At 48.5% G+C, this 19695-nt stretch overlaps 1 protein-coding gene across 1 annotated transcript in view; it reads left to right on the top strand.

Moving 5' to 3' along the window:
• Positions 1-19695, top strand: part of MPC2 (mitochondrial pyruvate carrier 2) — a 57719-nt gene that overhangs the window by 19696 nt on the left and 18328 nt on the right. Inside the window, exon 3 of the mRNA XM_063957238.1 lies at positions 8031-8115. Within this exon, the coding sequence (XP_063813308.1) occupies positions 8031-8115 (85 nt within the window). The remainder of the gene's footprint in view (positions 1-8030; positions 8116-19695) is intronic.

Below are 19695 nucleotides of genomic sequence, written 5' to 3'. Positions count from 1 at the left end.
TGCTCGTCACAGACAATCGGACTCTCTCTTTGTCCTGTATGATCCCCAAAAAATTGGGTGTCCTGCTTCTAAGCAGACGATCTCTCGCTGGATCAGGTTCACTATCCACCAGGCGTATTCTACGGCAGGCTTGCCGTGTCCTACGTCTGTTAAGGCCCACTCTACTCGTAAGGTAGGTTCTTCCTGGGCGGCTGCCCGAGGTGTCTCGGCTTTACAACTCTGCCGAGCAGTTACTTGGTCAGGGTTGAACACATTCGCAAAGTTCTACAGGTTCGATACTTTGGCCAAACTTTAGGTCCTCAGAGGCCGATCAGTTCTGCAGGAGCCTCCACGCTCTCCCTCCCGTTCTGGGAGCTTTAGTACATCCCCATGGAACTAATGTGGACCCCAGCATCCTCTAGGATGTAATAGAAAATAGGATTTTATTTATCTACCGGTAAATCCTTTTCTCTTATTCCGTATAGGATGTTGGGCACCCGCGTAGCGCTTTGTGATCATGCAGTGGTTTAGTTCAGTACTGCTTAGTTCTTGGTAAGTACTGTTTTGTTACTTGGTAAGTAATACTGTTCAGCCGTTGCTGATGTTTCAAGCTAGTTGGCTTGGGTTGCCTTGTATGTGTGAGCTGGTGTGAATCTCGCCACGATCTGTGTAAAATCCTTCTCTCGAAGTGTGTCGTCTCCTCGGGCACTTTTTCTAGACTGAGTCTGGTAGGAGGGGCATAGATGGAGGAGCCAGCCCACACCCTCTCAAACTCTTAAAGTGCCAATGGCTACTAGTGGACCTGTCTATACCCCATGGTACTAATGTGGACCCCAGCATCCTCTATGGACTACGAGAAAAGGATTTACCGGCAGGTAATGTAAAATACTTTTTTTTTTTTCTTCAACTTGTGCCCAAGAAACGTCAATTACCCGCAGTATTACAATCATATGACGCTGACAACGATATGCCGCAGCTAGAGGAGGGTGAATTTGTGCAGGAGTGGGAGTACTTGCTACAGGAGGACGAGACCGTTCCCCAGGGTGTGGACGCTCTCATACTGGCTGTACAAAAGGTCCTCGGGATCCCAGAATCTGATCCAGAACCAACCCAACCTTTGTTTTTTGGACCAAAGCAGAAGTCTTAATTCACTTTTTCCAGTTGCACAAGAGCTGGATACCCAGTTCGCAGAAGCTTGGAGAAATCCAGACAAAAAGTTTTGGGTAACAAAGAGAAAAATTACTACATATCCTTTTCCTTCTGAGAATAGGCGTATGCGGGAGACTCCACCCACAGTGGACCAGTCTGTTTCCCGTTTAACCCCCAAAAATTGTGCTTCCAGTACGGGGGCTACCGCTCTTAAGGAGCCATCGGATAAAAAACTGAAACACCCTAAAATCAATCTGTACTGCAGTGGGGGTTGTGCTCCGACCAGTCATAATGAGTTGCTGGGTAAACAGGGCTATTGAAGCCTGGGCTCAGAAGATAGTGGTGGGACTTCAGGAGGGTCACTCCACAGATGACGTAGTCACCCTGGTGCAACATATACCGGATTCAGCGGTATATCTCTAAGACTTGACAAGAGGTAGGTGTGCTTGATTCCAAAATTTCTGCTATGGCTGTCTCTGCTCGTAGAGCTTTGTGGCTTTGACAATGGCTTGCTGATACAGAATCCAAGCAGGGTGTTGAAGCATTACTATATGGAGGTGAGGCTCCGTTTGGACCTGACCTAGACAAGTAGATATCGCAGGCTACAGGTGGTAAATACACACCTTCTTTCTGCAGCTCCTCCACCACAAAATCCCTAAACAAGACCTTCTTTTCGGTTCTTTTGTCTATATCTACCAGATTCCAGGTCCATGCCAGAGGAGCATCTAACACTGCAAGAGGAACCAGAGGTCGTAGTCGTACAGCAGCCGTCACCTCCCAGCAGGACTTCAAGCCTGCCGCAAAGACCATAGCGTTGACTGTCCTCCCTCTCACCTGAGGGACCCCAGAGTGGGAGCACGTCTCAGGGATTGCAGTCTCATCTGGGAACCGAATTGCCAAAATGCCTGGGTCAGAAACCTAATTGCGCATGGGTACAAGATAGACTTTGATCCCCCCCCAAAAAAAAAAACCAAACTGTTTTTCACGTCGGGTTTGCCAGTTTTAGAGGAAAAACAAGTGACTCTACAAGACCCCATCCACAGGCTGTTAGAGGTGAGAATCATTATCCCAGTCCCTCAACATCAGAGAGGCCAGGGTTTTTACTCAAACTTGTTCGTGGTTCCCAAGCCGAATGGATCCGTCCGGCCAATCTTGAATTTGAAATCCCTCAATCCTTATCTACGTGTTTTTCAAGATGAGGTCTCCGCGTTCAGTGATTGAGGGTTTGGAGGTAGGGAAATTCTTGGTGTCATAGGATATCAAGGATGCATATCTCCATGTCCCCATTTTGACGCCTCATCAGGCATATCTCAGATTTGCACTCCGGGGTAATCACTATCCATTTCAAGCCCTGCCTTTCGGCCTGTCATCAGCTCTGCAACTATTAATGAAGGTGATGGCTTACTGATGATGCTTTTTGAAAACTCGGGGGGTAATCCTCGTACCTTACCTAGACAACCTGTTGGTAAAGGCTCCATCCAAGACAGCATTGCAATAATGCATAGTCTCCTAATTCAACATGGCTGAATACTCCTTTACCAAAAATATCATCTGGAACCCACCCAGAGAGTTCAGTTTCTGTGTATGATTCTAGACACTGTACTCCAGCGTGTTTTCCTTCCTTTGCACAAGGATCGGGCACTCCAACATCTAGTAAGAGCGGTTTTACAGCCTCAACGAGTCTCTGTGCATGGGAAGATGGTGGCTTCCTTCAAGGTGATAACTTATAGCAGGTTCTTCTCCAGAGTATTCCAGTTGGACCTCCTATCTAAAGGGACTGGCTCTCATCTGTTCATGCACAAACTAATTTAACTTTCCCCTCAATCCAGATTTTCCCTGCTGTGGTCGTTACAGACTCCACACTTACTAGAAGGTTGTTCCTGGGTCTGTGGGACTGGGTACTCCTGATCAGACGCGAGCCTCGGGTGCTGGGGAGCCGTAAAGCAGAACTCGCAGTACCAGGGCCGTTGGTCCAGTCGAGGCCTCTCCCAATCAACGTCTTGGAGTGGAGGGCAATCTTCTTCAATGTCCTCTGCCAGGCATTTCTTCTGCAGGGTCGGACTGACAATGCCACGGCTGTGGCATATATAAACCGACAGGGAGGTATACGGAGCAGTGTGGCGATGAATGAAGTCACCAGAACACTTCAGTGGGCAGAGAAGTATGCTGCGATGATGTCGGCCATCTTCATACCGGGATTTGACAATTGGGAGGCAGACTTCCTCAGCAGGCAGGACCTCCACCCGAGAAATTGGGCTCTCCACCCCCAGGTATTTTAAGTGGTCTCTCAGTGGCAATGTCCACAGATAGACCTTATGGCGTCTCAGAACGCGGGATCCCTAGACAGTAGCAGTGACTGCTCCTTGGCCATTTCACATGGTCCTACCTGTTTTCACCATTCGCACTGCTTCCTCGAATCCTCAAAAGGATAAAGAGCGAGAACGTACTTGCCATTCTCGTTGCCCAAGACTGGCCTCGCAGGGCAGGATACGCTGATCTCCAGTTCCTTCTCATGTACGAGCCTTGGACATTGCCTCTCAAGGAGGATCTGCTTCAACAGGGTCTTTTTTGTTTATCACGACTTACAGTGGCGACGTTTGACGGCCAGGCTATTGAGAAGGCGTTGTTAAAGAAGGGCATTCCTTCAGCTGCAATTTCCTCCATGATCAGAGCTTGAAAGGGAAGTAACTTCAAAGCATTGACAGAATCTGGAAAGCCTATATCGTCTGGTGTGAAACACTTTGAATTTCCGGTCACGTCCTTTTCTTCTGGGTCGCCTCCTCCGTTTCCTTTAGGTTTGGACGTAAGATTGCGTTTGGGTTCGCTTAAGCTGCAAGTTTCAGCTCTTTCAGTGTACTTTCAGAGACTCTTAGCTTCCATTCCGGATGTCCAGACTTTTCTATGGGGAGTTCTGAGACTACAGCCTCCGTTTGTCCCGCCTACCCTTGGAAACTATCGACTTGAAGTACTTGTCCTGGAAGACCACTCTCCTCCTTGGCTTTGCATCGGCTAGAAGAGTTTCAGAGTTGGGAGCACTGTTGTACTTTGGATTTGCTGTTTGCTCTGTGCATTTGTTTGCAGAACGGCCCGGTTGAGGCCTGCTTCCAAGCAGACTCTAGCCCGTTGGATTAAGTTTACCATTCGGCAGGCTTATGTGTCGTTGTCTCGTCCTCTGCCGTCTTCTATTTCACATTTCACTCATTCTGTGTGTTTTGGGTTTTTTTTTTATTGGGGTGGGGGGGTTGCCAGGGGGCTTTCAGCCTTACAACTATGCCGTGCTGCTACCTGGTCGGGTCGTAAAATCTTCATTATTTTTTATGATGGGATCTCTGTGATGTCCCCAATGTAATCCACATCCCAGTGTCCCCTATGGATGATGGAGAAAACAGATTTTTGGTACTTAACGGGTAAATCCTTTTTTTTTTTCTCGGGGTCCATAGGGAACACTGGGCGCCTGCCCTGCGCTGTTCACATTTTCTGCAGCAGTTTGATTTTTCGTGTTTCTTGTGTGTTTGGTTGAAAGTGACAGTTGTCTCTGTTTTCAGCTGTTCCTTTTTCTGTTTATCTGTTCTTCTTGTCTTCACCTCTTCGATGTGTTTTCCGTCTCTCTTCGGGCACAGTTTTCTTGACTGGGCTGATACGAGGGGCATAAGGGGGAGGAGTCTGCCACACATGTAAAATTTTAAAGTGCACCGGCACCATGGACCCAGTCTATACCCCACTGTAACCAGCATCCGAGTGTTCCCTTTGGACTCTGAGAAAAGGCTTTACCTGGTAAGTACCAAAATCCTCCTCCCCCCCTTTTTTTTTTTTTTTTTTTTTTAAGGAAGTACAGTGTGATTATTACTGCCACAGCACTTTATATTTTATGTTTTGTGTAGGGCTGCTTAATATTGGGTCTTTTTGTTCCCGTTCATTAACCAGGAATCAACCCCTATGGGGGGAATTCAATTAGTTCCGGTAATTTAACGAGTGTGAAAAAAGATGGTAGCCTTTAACACCTGGTAGGCTTTAACAACCGGGGCTATTTTAATTAGAATCCTGTTTTGTAGCCAGGTAAATTACACTGGATACATTCCCGGATCTGTGTGTTAACATGGTTCGGGCACCCGATAACAGGCTATTTATTGGATTTATTTTTGGGTCTGCTCAGAAATCCCCCATTAACTGCAAACGGCAGGCTGCATTCGGGGGTAATTGAATAGTCCCAGGTGATCGATTAGCCTGCAGTAAATTACCGTGGTTAATTGAATTCCTCTACCTTAAGTTAGAGTGCTCCCTGTGAATTCAGAAGCAAGTTAGCTGAACAGTGTGTGGACGCAGTGTGAATATACTCTGCTGCCAGTTTGTCGCATTTATTCTAATTTACTGTGGGTTTTTTTTAATTTTTTTTTTTTATACACTGCTCAAAAAAAATAAAGGGAACTCTAAAATAACACATCCACACACAAAGTATCAATGGAAATCAAATTTATTAACCGATGGAGGTCTGGATTTGGAGTCACACGCAAAATTAAAGTGGAAAAACACACTACAGGCTGATCCAACTTTGATGTAATGTCCTTAAAACAAGTCAAAATGAGGCTCCGTAGTGTGGTTGGCCTCCACGTGCCTGTATGACCTTCCTACAACGCCTGGGCATGTTCCTGATGAGGTGGCGGATAGTCTCCTTAGGGATCTCCTCCCAGACCTGGACTAAAGCATCTGCCAACTCCTGGACAGTCTGTGGTGCAACGTGGCGTTGGTGGATGGAGCGAGACATGATGTCCCAGATGTGCTCAATTGGATTCAGGTCTGGGGAACGGGCGGGCCAGTCCATAGCATCAATTCCTTCGTCTTGCAGGAACTGCTGACACACTCCAGCCACATGAGGTCTAGCATTGTCTTGCATTAGGAGGAACCCAGGGTCAACCGCACCAGCATATGGTCTCACAAGGGGTCTGAGGCTCTCATCTCGGTACCTAATGGCAATCAGGCTACCTCTGGCAAGCACATGGAGGGCTGTGCAGCCCCCCAAAGAAATGCCACCTCACACCATTACTGACCCACTGCCAAACCAGTCATGCTGGAGGATGTTGCAGGCAGCAGAACGTTTTTCCTTGGCGTCTCGACTGTCACGTCTGTCACATGTACTCAGTGAGAACCTGCTTTCATCTGTGAAGAGCACAGGGCACCAGTGGCGAATTTGCCAATCTTGGTGTTCTCTGGCAAATGCCAAACGTCCTGCACGGTGTTGGGCTGGAAGCACAACCCCCACCTGTGGACGTCGGGCCCTCATACCACCCTCATGGAGTCTGTTTCTGATCGTTTGAGTAGACACATGCACATTTGTGGCTTGCTGGAGGTAATTTTGCAGGGCTCTGGCAGTGCTCCTCCTTGAACAAAGGCGGAGGTAGCGGTCCTGCTGCTTGGTTGTTGCCCTCCTACGGCCTTCTCCACGTCTCCTGATGTACTGGCCTGTCTCCTGGTAGCTCCTCCGTGCTCTGGACAGTACGCTGACAGACACGGCAAACCTTCTTGCCACAGCTCGCATTGATGTGCCATCCTGGATGGGCTGCACTACCTGAGCCACTTGTGTGGGTTGTTGACTCAGTCTCATGCTACCACTAGAGTGAAAGCACCGCCAGCTTTCAAAAGTGACCAAAACATCAGCCAGAAAGCATAGGAGCTGAGAAGTGGTCTGTGGTCACCACCTGCAGAACAACTCCTTTATTGGGGGTGTCTTGCTAACTGCCTATAATTTTCACCTGTTTATTCCATTTGCACAACAGCATGTGAACTTGATTGTCAATCAGTGTTGCTTCCTAAGTGGACAGTTTGATTTCACAGAAGTGTGATTGACTTGGAGTTACATTGTGTTGTTTAAGTGTTCCCTTTATTTTTTTGAGCAGTGTATATTAAAAAAGCCACTATTACCAGAAAGGGAGATGAATAAGGTCTGACCTACAGATCACCTGTAGCAAAATAACACAACTTCCGCAACTGTTAACTGTAATATAAAAACATAATTAAAGTATTACTACAATATATCTACCACTGTGTCCCCTTATAAATGATAGATGATGAAAGCATAAATGCGACAGTAAGTGGACAGCTCACCCCTGTGCAAATACTTTCCTATTCCACAGTCTTACCAGTAACTGCGATTCTCAATCCTGTTGGCTGCAGCACCGCATTCTTAAATCCGCCAATGTGGTAGTGACAAAGTTCAATGTCTTTCAGCTTTTGTAATAAGTAGCAGTGTCTGTGGAGGCTTCTCTAAACTGTGTGCTGTCCCTTCTTTCAGTGACTATCTTCACTGTGGACAATACTTGCTGCCCTTTGTTCACTTTGGCCAGAATTTGGGCTCTGTGCTGGTACTGACCAGAATACATTCAACAGCAGGCCACGACCTGTTCTAGGAATGCGCCTTTTAAACCTTGCTATTCTTGTGTTTGACTTCACCCAGGCCACCACGCAGCCTTTACATTGTTGGGGTAGCCACATCAGCTTGTTCCCCAGCATTTCTGTCCAGACCAGAGGTGACTCTGTGAAACGCACAATGGCAGAGTGGGTTACCCCACCTGATGACATTCAAGAATACCTTATGTTCAAAGGTACAATATGTACACACATGTAATAATACATTGTTTTTGTGAGGAGAGGGGATCCAGTGGTTTAAACTTTTTTTTCAGAGTGCCTTGCCCCCTGAGTGCAATACAGACGGTTACGTTCTTAGGGGTGAACACTGTCGTCAAGTCTCCAAAGGCTTACTGCCAAAAGTATCAAATCTGACACCCAAATACTAAACTTTAATATTGCGTGAAATTTATTCTATACCCCGGTTCTGACATGATCTGTTAGTGCTTTAGGCTTAGTCTTATTGTATTATTTTAAATGTTCATCCTTTGTCTAACTTGTAGGGGTTGGTGCTTGCTGGATTAGCAGACATGACAAGACCAGCGGACAAGCTTAGCCCTGCTCAGTCTGGAGTTTTAATGGCTACAGGCAAGTATTAAACTATTCAGTAGACATTGGGGTATATGCAATTAGCGGCAAATTATCGCCGTTTTTAAATTCGACACAATTCGACCGTCCAATTTCGGCAAGTGGTTGCCGAAATTCACCATATTCAATGGAAAACAGATTCGACAGTCCCGCGGGCGAAAAACCGCCGATTTGACAAATTTTGCCGCGATTTAAAAAAAACGGGGAAAAACCCGAGAAAAAAAATGGCGTGGGGTCCCCCCTCCAAAGCATAACCAGCCTCTGGCTCTTCGAGCTGGTACTGGTTCTAAAAATCCGGGGAAAAATTGGACAGGGGATCCCCCGTATTTTTAAAACCAGCACCGGGCTCTGCGCCTGGTGCAAAAAATACGGGGGACAACAGTGATCGCGCTGAGACCAAAAAAAAGTGGGTCCCAGGGACCCCTCACTTTTAAAAATTGGGGTCCTACTTGTCCTTTTCTGGGTCCCATCGGAATGAAGGTTTTAATTAGTCTAATTAATGATTCAAACATAAAAACACAAACTTGATTTGGACACTACAAAAGGGGTGCAAGGGGGAGGATAGGGTGACGATGCTGCTGGGCTGTGTAGCATACAGGACACCCCGCACTTTAGATGTAATTAGACATTTTGGTGACCTTGTGGCAGAAAGAGAATTGGTTCTCCTGCACCGACACTGAAAACTGCGACAGTGCGTGCCGAAGGCGCGCTGGAATTTTTTAGGGGCGTAGCTTCGTGGGGAAGGGGCGTGGTCACATAATAGTACCAATTCACATTATTCCACACAGTAGTGCCGCTTATACACATTGCACCAGGTAGAACCTCCTATACACACTGAGCCAAGGAGAGCACGTTATTCACATTGCACCAGGTAGAGCACGTTATACACATTGCGCCACACATTGCACCAGGTAGAGCACGTTATACGTATTGCGCCAGGCAGAGCACGTTATTCACATTGCGCCAGGCAGAGCACGTTATTCACATTGCGCCAGGTAGAGCACGTTATACACATTGCACCAGGTAGAGCACGTTATACGTATTGCGCCAGGCAGAGCACGTTATTCACATTGCGCCAGGCAGAGCACGTTATACACATTGCGCCAGGCAGAGCACGTTATACACATTGCGCCAGGCAGAGCACGTTATACACATTGCGCCAGGCAGAGCACGTTATACACATTGCGCCAGGCAGAGCACGTTATACACATTGCGCCAGGCAGAGCACGTTATACACATTGCGCCAGGCAGAGCACGTTATTCACATTGCGCCAGGTAGAGCACTTAACAATTATATGATTAAAAAACAGGACAACATTATTAAATAATACATTTTCTATATGTAATGGCTTTATGGTGCCGCTATAATAGAGCCCCAGACTGGATTTAGACACTACAAAAGTGTTGTGGGGGAGGGAGGGTGACAATGCTGCTGGGCTGTTATCATATCGGAAGTATGCATTCAGGATCCTGGCTGTCGGGATCCCAGCAGCCGTAATACCGATGCCGGAATCCTGACAGCAGCCACAATACCAACGCTGGCATCCAGAGGTGATCAGGATCCTGGCAACGATATAGCGACAGTCAGGATCCTGAAGGGAAGTATGCACTGCCGCCACTGGTTTAGCGTGCCGGTGGGAAGGGGGGGGTTAGGATATGGTGTTGGGGAGGGTTAGGCTGCAGAGGGAGGGGGGGGTATAAGTGTTAGGCACTAAGGGGGTGGGTTAGGTTTAGGCTGCGGGAAACGGAGGGTTAGGGGTGGGAGGTTAGGGTACCCTCTGCACTCGTCACTCTTGTCGGCTTTGCTGCGATCGCGATGCTGGTGTCGGTATACTAAATGCCAACATCCTGACGACGACTTCGGACACTTGGTACAACCACTGGATTTGAGTCATGCTGCCTGTAATTTATGTGCTGACTGATCAACTTCAGTGACAATCACTGTGCTGGCTGCCTTTACAGTAACCAGCGGCAACCAGCAGTAACCAACAGCAACCAGCAGTAACCAACAAAGGCAGCCAGAACAGTGAGTGTCACTGAAGTTGATCAGTCAGCACATAAATTACAGGCAGCATGACTCGAATCCAGTGGTTGTATCAAGGGTCCTGTATGCTGCACAGCCCAGCAGCACTGTCACCCTCTCGCCTCACCCCCACTCCATACCACAAAAATGTTGCGTTTAACACCTGTTTGCAGGCGCCATGCAGCCCCCATCTCCGCCATCCAACCGATATGAGCAGCCCCCCAGCCGCCACCGCAAGTCCAGCTCACCCCTCCGCACAGTCCCCGGTCACCGGCGTTCAACATCCCCGCAGCACAGTGTGTAGAGCGCCGCAGAGCCGTCCTCACTGTCCGGCTCCGTGAAGCTCCAGCGGGTGATCGGCGGGGGGGGGGGGCGTCCTCACTCTGTCCGGCTCCGTGAAGCTCCAGCGGGTGATCGGCGGGGGGGGGGGGGGCGTCCTCACTCTGTCCGGCTCCGTGAAGCTCCAGCGGGTGATGATGGGGGGGGGGGGGAACCACAAGTACCAGCATGCGGGAGAAAAACGGGCCTGCTGGCACCTGTAGTACTACAGGGAAAAAAATACCCAAATAAAAACAGGAGACACACACCGTGACAAGTACAACTTTATTACGCACTGCCGACACACAGATACTTACCTATGTTGACACGCCGACTGCCATGTCTCGACTCCGACGATCCGGGGTACCTGTGGAAAAAAAAACCACTCACCTGATCCAGTGTCCAGAGATAATCCACGTACTTGGCAAAAAAAAAACACGAACACCCGACCACCGGACTGAAAGGGGTCCCATGTTGACACATGAGACCCCTTTCCCCGAATGCCGGGACCCGACGTGACTGCTGTCACTGAGGTCCCTTCAGCCAATCAGGGAGTGCCACGTCGTAGCGCTCACCTGATTGGCTGTGCGCGTCTGAGCTCAGACAGCGCATCGCACAGCTCCCTCCATTACTTTCAATGGTGGGAACTTTGCCGTCAGCGGCGGGGTTACCCGCGGTCAGCCGCTGACCGCGGGTGACCCCACCACTAACCGCAAAGTTCCCACCATTGAATATAATGGAGAGGCTTTGCGATGCGCTGTCTGACAGCTCAGACTCGCACAGAGCCAATCAGCAGAGTGCAAGGACGTTGCACTCGCTGATTGGCTGAAGAGACACTTCTGTGACAGCTGTCACGAGGGTGTCTGCATTCGTGGAAAGGGGTCTCATGTGTCAACATGGGATCCCTTTCAGTCCGCTGGTCGGGTGTTCGTTTTGTTGTTTTGACAAGTACGAGGATTTATCTCTGGACCCTGGATCAGGTGAGTATAATTATCTTTTATTTTCAGGTACCCGTGGATTCTACTTGGAGAAGAGGACCGACTGCTTCGTGTCAACATAGGTAAGTATGTGTGTGTCGGCGGGTGTGCAGTAAAGTTTTACTTTCTCTGACGTCCTAGTGGATGCTGGGACTCCGTCAGGACCATGGGGAATAGCGGCTCCGCAGGAGACAGGGCACAAAATTTAAAAGTTTGACCACTAGGTGGTGTGTACTGGCTCCTCCCCCTATGACCCTCCTCCAAGCCTCAGTTAGGTTTTTGTGCCCGTCCGAGAAGGGTGCAATCTAGGTGGCTCTCCTAAAGAGCTGCTTAGAAAAAGTTTGTTAGGTTTTTTATTTTCAGTGAGTCCTGCTGGCAACAGGCTCACTGCAATGAGGGACTTAGGGGAGAAGAAGTGAACTCACCTGCGTGCAGGATGGATTTGCTTCTTAGGCTACTGGACACTAGCTCCAGAGGGACGATCACAGGTACAGCCTGGATGGGTCACCGGAGCCGCGCCGCCGACCCCCTTGCAGATGCCGAATAGAGAAGAGGTCCAGAAACCGGCGGCAGAAGACGTCTCAGTCTTCATGAGGTAGCGCACAGCACTGCAGCTGTGCGCCATTGCTCTCCGCACACTTCACACCAGTGGTCACTGAGGGTGCAGGGCGCTGGGGGGGGCGCCCTGGGCAGAAATGTAATATACCTATTCTGGCTAAAATATATCACATATAGCCCCTGGGGCTATATGGATGTATTTAACCCCTGCCAGGTTCCAAAAAAAACGGGAGAAGAAGCCCGCCGAAAAGGGGGCGGGGCCTATTCTCCTCAGCACACAGCGCCATTTTCCTGCCCAGCTCCGCTGCGAGGAAGGCTCCCAGGACTCTCCCCTGCACTGCACTACAGAAACAGGGTAAAAACAGAGAGGGGGGGGCACTTATTGGCGATATTTATAATATTTGAGCTGCTATAAAGGGAACACACTTATTAAGGTTGTCCCTATATATATTTATAGCGCTTGGGTGTGTGCTGGCAAACTCTCCCTCTCTCTCCCCAAAGGGCTAGTGGGGTCCTGTCTTCTATCAGAGCATTCCCTGTGTGTCTGCTGTGTCGGTACGTGTGTGTCGACATGTATGAGGACGATGTTGGCGTGGAGGCGGAGCAATTGCCTGTAATGGTGATGTCACCCCCTAGGGAGTCGACACCAGAATGGATGGCTTTGTTTATGGAATTACGGGATAGTGTCAGCACGCTACAAAAGTCGGTTGACGACATGAGACAGCCGGCAAACCAGTTAGTACCTGTCCAGACGTCTCAGACACCGTCAGGGGCTATAAAACGCCCTTTACCTCAGTCGGTCGACACAGACCCAGACACTGACACTGAATCCAGTGTCGACGGTGAAGAAACAAACGTATTTTCCAGTAGGGCCACACGTTATATGATCACGGCAATGAAGGAGGCTTTGCATATCTCTGATACTGCAAGTACCACAAAAAGGGGTATTATGTGGGGTGTGAAAAAACTACCGATAGTTTTTCCTGAATCAGAGGAACTGAATGAAGTGTGTGATGAAGCGTGGGTTACCCCAGATAGCAGTTTTCTAATTTCAAAGAAGTTATTGGCATTATACCCTTTCCCGCCAGAGGTTAGGGCGCGCTGGGAAACACCTCCTAGGGTGGATAAGGCGCTCACACGCTTATCAAAGCAAGTGGCGTTACCGTCTCCTGATACGGCCGCCCTCAAGGATCCAGCTGATAGGAGGCTGGAGAATACATTAAAAAGTATATACACACATACGGGTGTTATACTGAGACCAGCAATCGCCTCAGCCTGGATGTGCAGTGCTGGCGTGGCTTGGTCGGAGTCACTGTCTGAAAATATTGATACCCTGGATAGGGACAGTATTTTACGGACTATAGAGCAGTTAAAGGATGCATTTCTTTATATTTATCTTTATATGCGAGATGCACAGAGATATTTGCACTCTGGCATCAAGAGTAAGTGCGATGTCCATATCTGCCAGAAGAAGTTTATGGACGCGCCAGTGGTCAGGTGATGCGGATTCCAAACGACATATGGAAGTATTGCCGTATAAGGGGGAGGAATTATTTGGGGTCGGTCTATCGGATCTGGTGGCCACGGCAACGGCCGGAAAATCCACCTTTTTACCCCAGGTCACCTCCCAACAGAAAAAGCCGCAGGCTTTTCAGCCGCAGTCCTTTCGTTCCTATAAGAACAAACGAGCAAAAGGACATTCCTATTTGCCCCGAGGCAAAGGAAAGGGTAAGAGACTGCAACAAGCAGCTCCTTCCCAGGAGCAGAAGCCCTCCCCGGCTTCTACAAAGGCGTCAGCATGACGCTGGGACCTTACAAGCAGACTCAGGGGCGGTGGGGGGTCGCCTCAAAAAATTTCAGCGCACAGTGGGCTCACTCGCAGGTGGACCCCTGGATCCTGCAGGTAGTATCTCAGGGTTACAGGTTGGAATTCGAGAAGTCCCCTCCTCGCCGTTTCCTAAAGTCTGCTTTGCCAACGTCTCCCTCCGACAGGGCGACGGTATTGGAGGCCATTCACAAGCTGTATTCTCAGCAGGTGATAGTCAATGTACCCCTCCTACAACAAGATCCAGAGAACAGCTGGAGGTCGGAGTAGCACTAACCCAAGTAGTGCTCCAACAACACGGGTGGATTCTGAATTTTCCAAAATCCCAACTGATCCCGACGACACGTCTGTTGTTCCTAGGGATGATTCTGGACACTGTTCAGAAAAAGGTATTTCTTCCGGAGGAGAGAGCCAGGGAGTTATCCGATCTAGTCAGGAACCTCCTAAAACCAGGAAAAGTATCTGTGCATCAATGCACAAGAGTCCTGGGAAAAATGGTAGCTTCTTACGAAGCGATTCCATTCGGCAGATTCCATGCACGAACTTTTCAGTGGGATCTGCTGGACAAATGGTCCGGATCGCATCTGCAGATGCATCAGCGGATAAAATTGTCCACAAGGACAAGAGTGTCTCTGCTATGGTGGTTGCAGAGTGCTCATCTGTTAGAGGGCCGCAGATTCGGCATACAGAACTGGGTCCTAGTGACCACGGATGCCAGCCTGAGAGGCTGGGGAGCGGTCACACAGGGAAGAAACTTCCAGGGCGTGTGGTCAAGCCTGGAGACGTCTCTTCACATAAATATACTGGAGCTAAGAGCAATCTACAATGCTCTAAGCCTGGCAAAACCTCTGCTTCAGGGTCAGCCGGTGTTGATTCAGTCGGACAACATCACGGCAGTCGCCCACGTAAACAGACAGGGCGGCACAAGAAGCAGGAGGGCAATGGCAGAAGCTGCAAGGATTCTCCGCTGGGCAGAAAATCATGTGTTAGCACTGTCAGCTGTGTTCATCCCGGGAGTGGACAACTGGGAAGCAGACTTCCTCAGCAGACACGATCTGCACCCGGGAGAGTGGGGACTTCATCCAGAAGTCTTCCACATGATTGTGGTCCATTGGGAAAGACCAATGGTGGACATGATGGCGTCCCGCCTCAACAAAAAACTGGACAGGTATTGCGCCAGGTCAAGAGACCCTCAGGCAATAGCTGTAGACGCTCTGGTAACACCATGGGTGTACCAGTCAGTGTATGTGTTTCCTCCTCTGCCTCTCATACCAAAAGTACTGAGAATTATACGGCAAAGGGGAGTAAGAATGATACTCGTGGCTCCGGATTGGCCAAGAAGAACTTGGTACCCGGAACTTCAGGAGATGCTCACGGAAGATCCGTGGCCTCTACCTCTAAGACGGGACCTGCTTCAGCAGGGACCGTGTCTATTCCAAGACTTACCGCGGCTGCGTTTGACGGCATGGCGGTTGAACGCCGAATCCTAAGGGAAAAAGACATTCCGGAAGAGGTCATCCCTACCCTGGTAAAAGCCAGGAAGGAGGTGACTGCACAACATTATCACCGCATTTGGAGAAAATATGTTGCGTGGTGTGAGGCCAGGAAGGCCCCGACGGGGGAATTTCAACTGGGTCGATTCCTACATTTCCTGCAAACAGGATTGTCTATGGGCCTCAAATTAGGGTCCATTAAGGTTCAAATTTCGGCCCTGTCGATTTTCTTCCAGAAAGAATTGGCTTCAGTTCCTGAAGTCCAGACTTTTGTAAAAGGAGTACTACATATACAGCCCCCGGTTGTGCCCCCAGTGGCACCGTGGGATCTTAATGTAGTTTTGGATTTTCTCAAATCCCATTGGTTTGAGCCACTCAAATCGGTGGATTTGAAATATCTTACATGGAAAGTAACCATGCTACTGGCCCTGGCTTCAGCCAGGAGAGTGTCAGAATTGGCGGCTTTATCGTATAAAAGCCCATATCTGATTTTCCATTCGGACAGGGCAGAACTGCGGACGCGTCCTCACTTTCTGCCTAAGGTGGTTTCAGCGTTTCACCTGAACCAGCCTATTGTGGTGCCTGCGGCTACTAGCGATTTGGAGGATTCCAAGTTGCTGGACGTTGTCAGAGCATTGAAAATATATATTTCAAGGACGGCTGGAGTCAGAAAATCTGACTCGCGGTTTATACTGTATGCACCCAACAAGCTGGGTGCTCCTGCTTCTAAGCAGACGATTGCTCGTTGGATTTGTAGCACAATTCAACTTGCACATTCTGTGGCAGGCCTGCCACAGCCTGAATCTGTCAAGGCCCATTCCACAAGGAAGGTGGGCTCATCTTGGGCGGCTGCCCGAGGGGTCTCTGCATTACAACTCTGCCGAGCAGCTACGTGGTCAGGGGAGAACACGTTTGTAAAATTCTACAAATTTGATACCCTGGCTAAGGAGGACCTGGAGTTCTCTCATTCGGTGCTGCAGAGTCATCCGCACTCTCCCGCCCGTTTGGGAGCTTTGGTATAATCCCCATGGTCCTGACGGAGTCCCAGCATCCACTAGGACGTCAGAGAAAATAAGATTTTACTTACCGATAAATCTATTTCTCGTAGTCCGTAGTGGATGCTGGGCGCCCATCCCAAGTGCGGATTGTCTGCAATACTTGTACATAGTTATTGTTACAAAAAAATCGGGTTGTTATTGTTGTGAGCCGTCTGTTCAGAGGCTCCTACGTTTGTCATACTGTTAACTGGGTTCAGATCACAAGTTGTACGGTGTGATTGGTGTGGCTGGTATGAGTCTTACCCGGGATTCAAAATCCTTCCTTATTGTGTACGCTCGTCCGGGCACAGTATCCTAACTGAGGCTTGGAGGAGGGTCATAGGGGGAGGAGCCAGTACACACCACCTAGTGGTCAAACTTTTAAATTTTGTGCCCTGTCTCCTGCGGAGCCGCTATTCCCCATGGTCCTGACGGAGTCCCAGCATCCACTACGGACTACGAGAAATAGATTTATCGGTAAGTAAAATCTTATTATCAAGGTGTGTGTCTCCTTTTTTTATTTGGGTATTTTTTTTCACAGTAGTACTACAGGTACCAGCGGGCCCGTTTTTCTCCTGCATGCTGGTACTTGTGGTACTCCAAGCTGGGACTTGTAGTACTACTGGGAAAAACAATATTCATGTCATTTTCTCAAGGCTATCAGCCCCCCATCCGCAGCCCTTGGATGGGGGGGGACAGCCTCGGGCTTCACCCCTGGCCCTTGGGTGGCTGGGGGGGGGGGACCCCTTGATTGAAGGGGTCCCCACTCCCCCAGGGTACCCCGGCCAGGGGTGACTAGTTGGATATTTAATGCCACGGCCTCAGGGCACGTGTAAAAGTGACCCCCGGCTGTGGCATTATCTGTCCAGCTAGTGGAGCCCGATGCTGGTGTATAAAATACGGGGGACCCCTACTCTTTTTGTCCCCCGTATTTTTTGCACCAGCACCAGGCGCAGAGCCCGGTGCTGGATTTAAAAATACGGGGGATCCCCTGTCATTTTTCCCCCCGGATTTTTAGAACCAGGACCGGCTCGAAGAGCCCGAGGCTGGTTATGCTTTGGAGGGGGGACCCCACGCCATTTTTTTTCTGGGATTTTACCATTCCATCTAAAAAAATAAATTAAAAAAAAATATTTAAAAAAATATATAAATAATACTTGTGCCTCCAAAAAAGACAAACCAAGTACCTAATCCCTCCTAATATAAATAGATATGCTATTACCAAGAAAAAAACCCACAAAAAAAACATGTTTACATTTTTTTTTATTAGTTTCACCCACCAAAGTGTGGCGGATTGAAAATGACGAATTTACTGTCTAAAAGCACTGTTGTCGAATTTCCAAACTTCAATTGAATATACTTTGGTCGAATTGCAGCACTTGTATCATTGCAGAAAAGTCGAATTTGACAAAAGTTGAATTTCAAAAAGTCGAATTTTGAAAGTCCGTTTTTTTGACGGAAAGTACTGAATTGCATTGACGATTTTTTTTTTTTTTTTTGGCGAAAAAGTCCAGAAATTCGACAATTTCGGGAATTCGACCGCAATTGCATATACCCCTATTACATTTTGAAATAAAATTAAGATGCTGTTAAATTTTCACAGCTATGATTCAGGCTGAATCGGCAGAAATGAGTGATTGCTCTGTACAGCGCCTTCACTCCACCTGCACTAAACTGTAGTGAAATGTATTTGCATTATATTAGCTTATCTATTGCTACCCTTATTGTATCAGGATTAGCTTGTTTTTAAGATGAATATATCAAGGTGTATCCAAAGGTAAAAAGCAATGATCCTTGGCTGTCTGCAAATTGTTTATTTAAAAAAAAAAAAAGTTGCCAATCAATTTATAGTTAAATTTTAGAGTTTGCTAAAGTTCATGGTACACTTATGTTAAAAGCACGTGTGTGTGTGTGTGTGTGTGTGTGTGTGTGTGTGTGTGTGTGTGTGTGTATTCACAAAACTGATACATCTTCAAAGCATTCTTTTTGAATAAGCACTATGTAAATATAACATTATATTTTATGGCCTTTAATTGATATTGCATTATAAGTTGGTAAGATTGGAAATGCACCAATACAACTTTCATAAAGACTTGCCCAGAGAGCGCAAACTGTTAATGATCATGTAGAGCATGGTTATACTTTTAGTAGTTGACAGAAATGGGCAATTTTAAATTGCACCAATATAACTTCAGGTTAGAATAAAGTTCAGAAAAAAATGACTGTTTAACCTGAAAAGTAATGACAGGCTGAAATTTTGTCAGATCACCACTATTAGGTGAAATTCAATTAGGTTCAGAGTTGCCTTGTGGACAATAGCTCCTGGTTTCACTCCCGGAGCTATTCAATTAATCAGCATTTTTCTTACGTCCTAGAGGATGCTGGGGTCCATATTAGTACCATGGGGGTGTAGACTGGTACCTTGGGATCCATTGGCACTTTAAGAGTTCAATAGTGTGTGCTGGCTCCTCCTATGCCCCTCCTACCAGACTCTGTTTAGAAAATGTGCCCGGTGGAGCCGGTAACCGCTAGGGGAGCTCCTAGGAGTTTTTCTGGTTTTAGTTTTTTCTAAGAGTTGGGTACAGGAAGACTGCTGGCAACAGCCTCCCTGCTTCGTGGGACTTGGGGAAGGGGGAGTAGGAACCAATTCTAGAAGTTGATGGTTCTCTATCTCCGCTGACAGGGCACTGAGCTCCTGAGGGTGCTGATCGCAAGCCCACGAGGCGACAGCTCACTCCTGCAGCATGGCCGCCACCCCCTAACAGAGCCAGAAGATGGAGTGGTGAGTATGACGCAGGCGCTCCGGTAAGTGGGTCGCCGGCGGGAATGGCTGCTCAAGGGTAGGAGCGCAGCTCTGACAGGCTGCGCTCCGGAGGGCTCAGCGGTACTTGATGTGCGGCGCTGTGAGGGGCGCCCTGGACCAGCGCAAATACCCTACACTGGTCACATATGCTAACAGGGGCTAATCCCACGGTTAGCAGCCAAATCACCCCAGGCTAGTATAATCCTTGAAAGTGGGAAGACGTGCCATTACAGGGAGCGGGGCTTCTTCCTCAGAGCGGATCCAGCACTCGCCAGCGCCATTTTCTCCCTGCAGATCACACTGAAGAGATGCTCACAGGGAGCGCTGCCCTCCACATAACTCCAACATACCTCTGCGGTACCAGGGTGTTGTTCAGTCAGCGCCGGCTGTTTACTGTATAAACTGCCTACTGGGGTGCTGTGTGGCTGGCTCCATATACTCTGTCTCTCTGAAGGTACTCTGCGGGAAACTGTCTGCATTTTCCTGTGTGTGTGTGTTTGTATAGCTCACAAACATGTCCAGGAACTCTGTTTATCTTGTGCTGCA

Source organism: Pseudophryne corroboree, chromosome 2 (genome assembly GCF_028390025.1).
Source record: "Pseudophryne corroboree isolate aPseCor3 chromosome 2, aPseCor3.hap2, whole genome shotgun sequence".
NCBI lineage: Eukaryota > Metazoa > Chordata > Amphibia > Anura > Myobatrachidae > Pseudophryne > Pseudophryne corroboree.
This window is presented reverse-complemented; position numbering and strand designations above follow the sequence as displayed.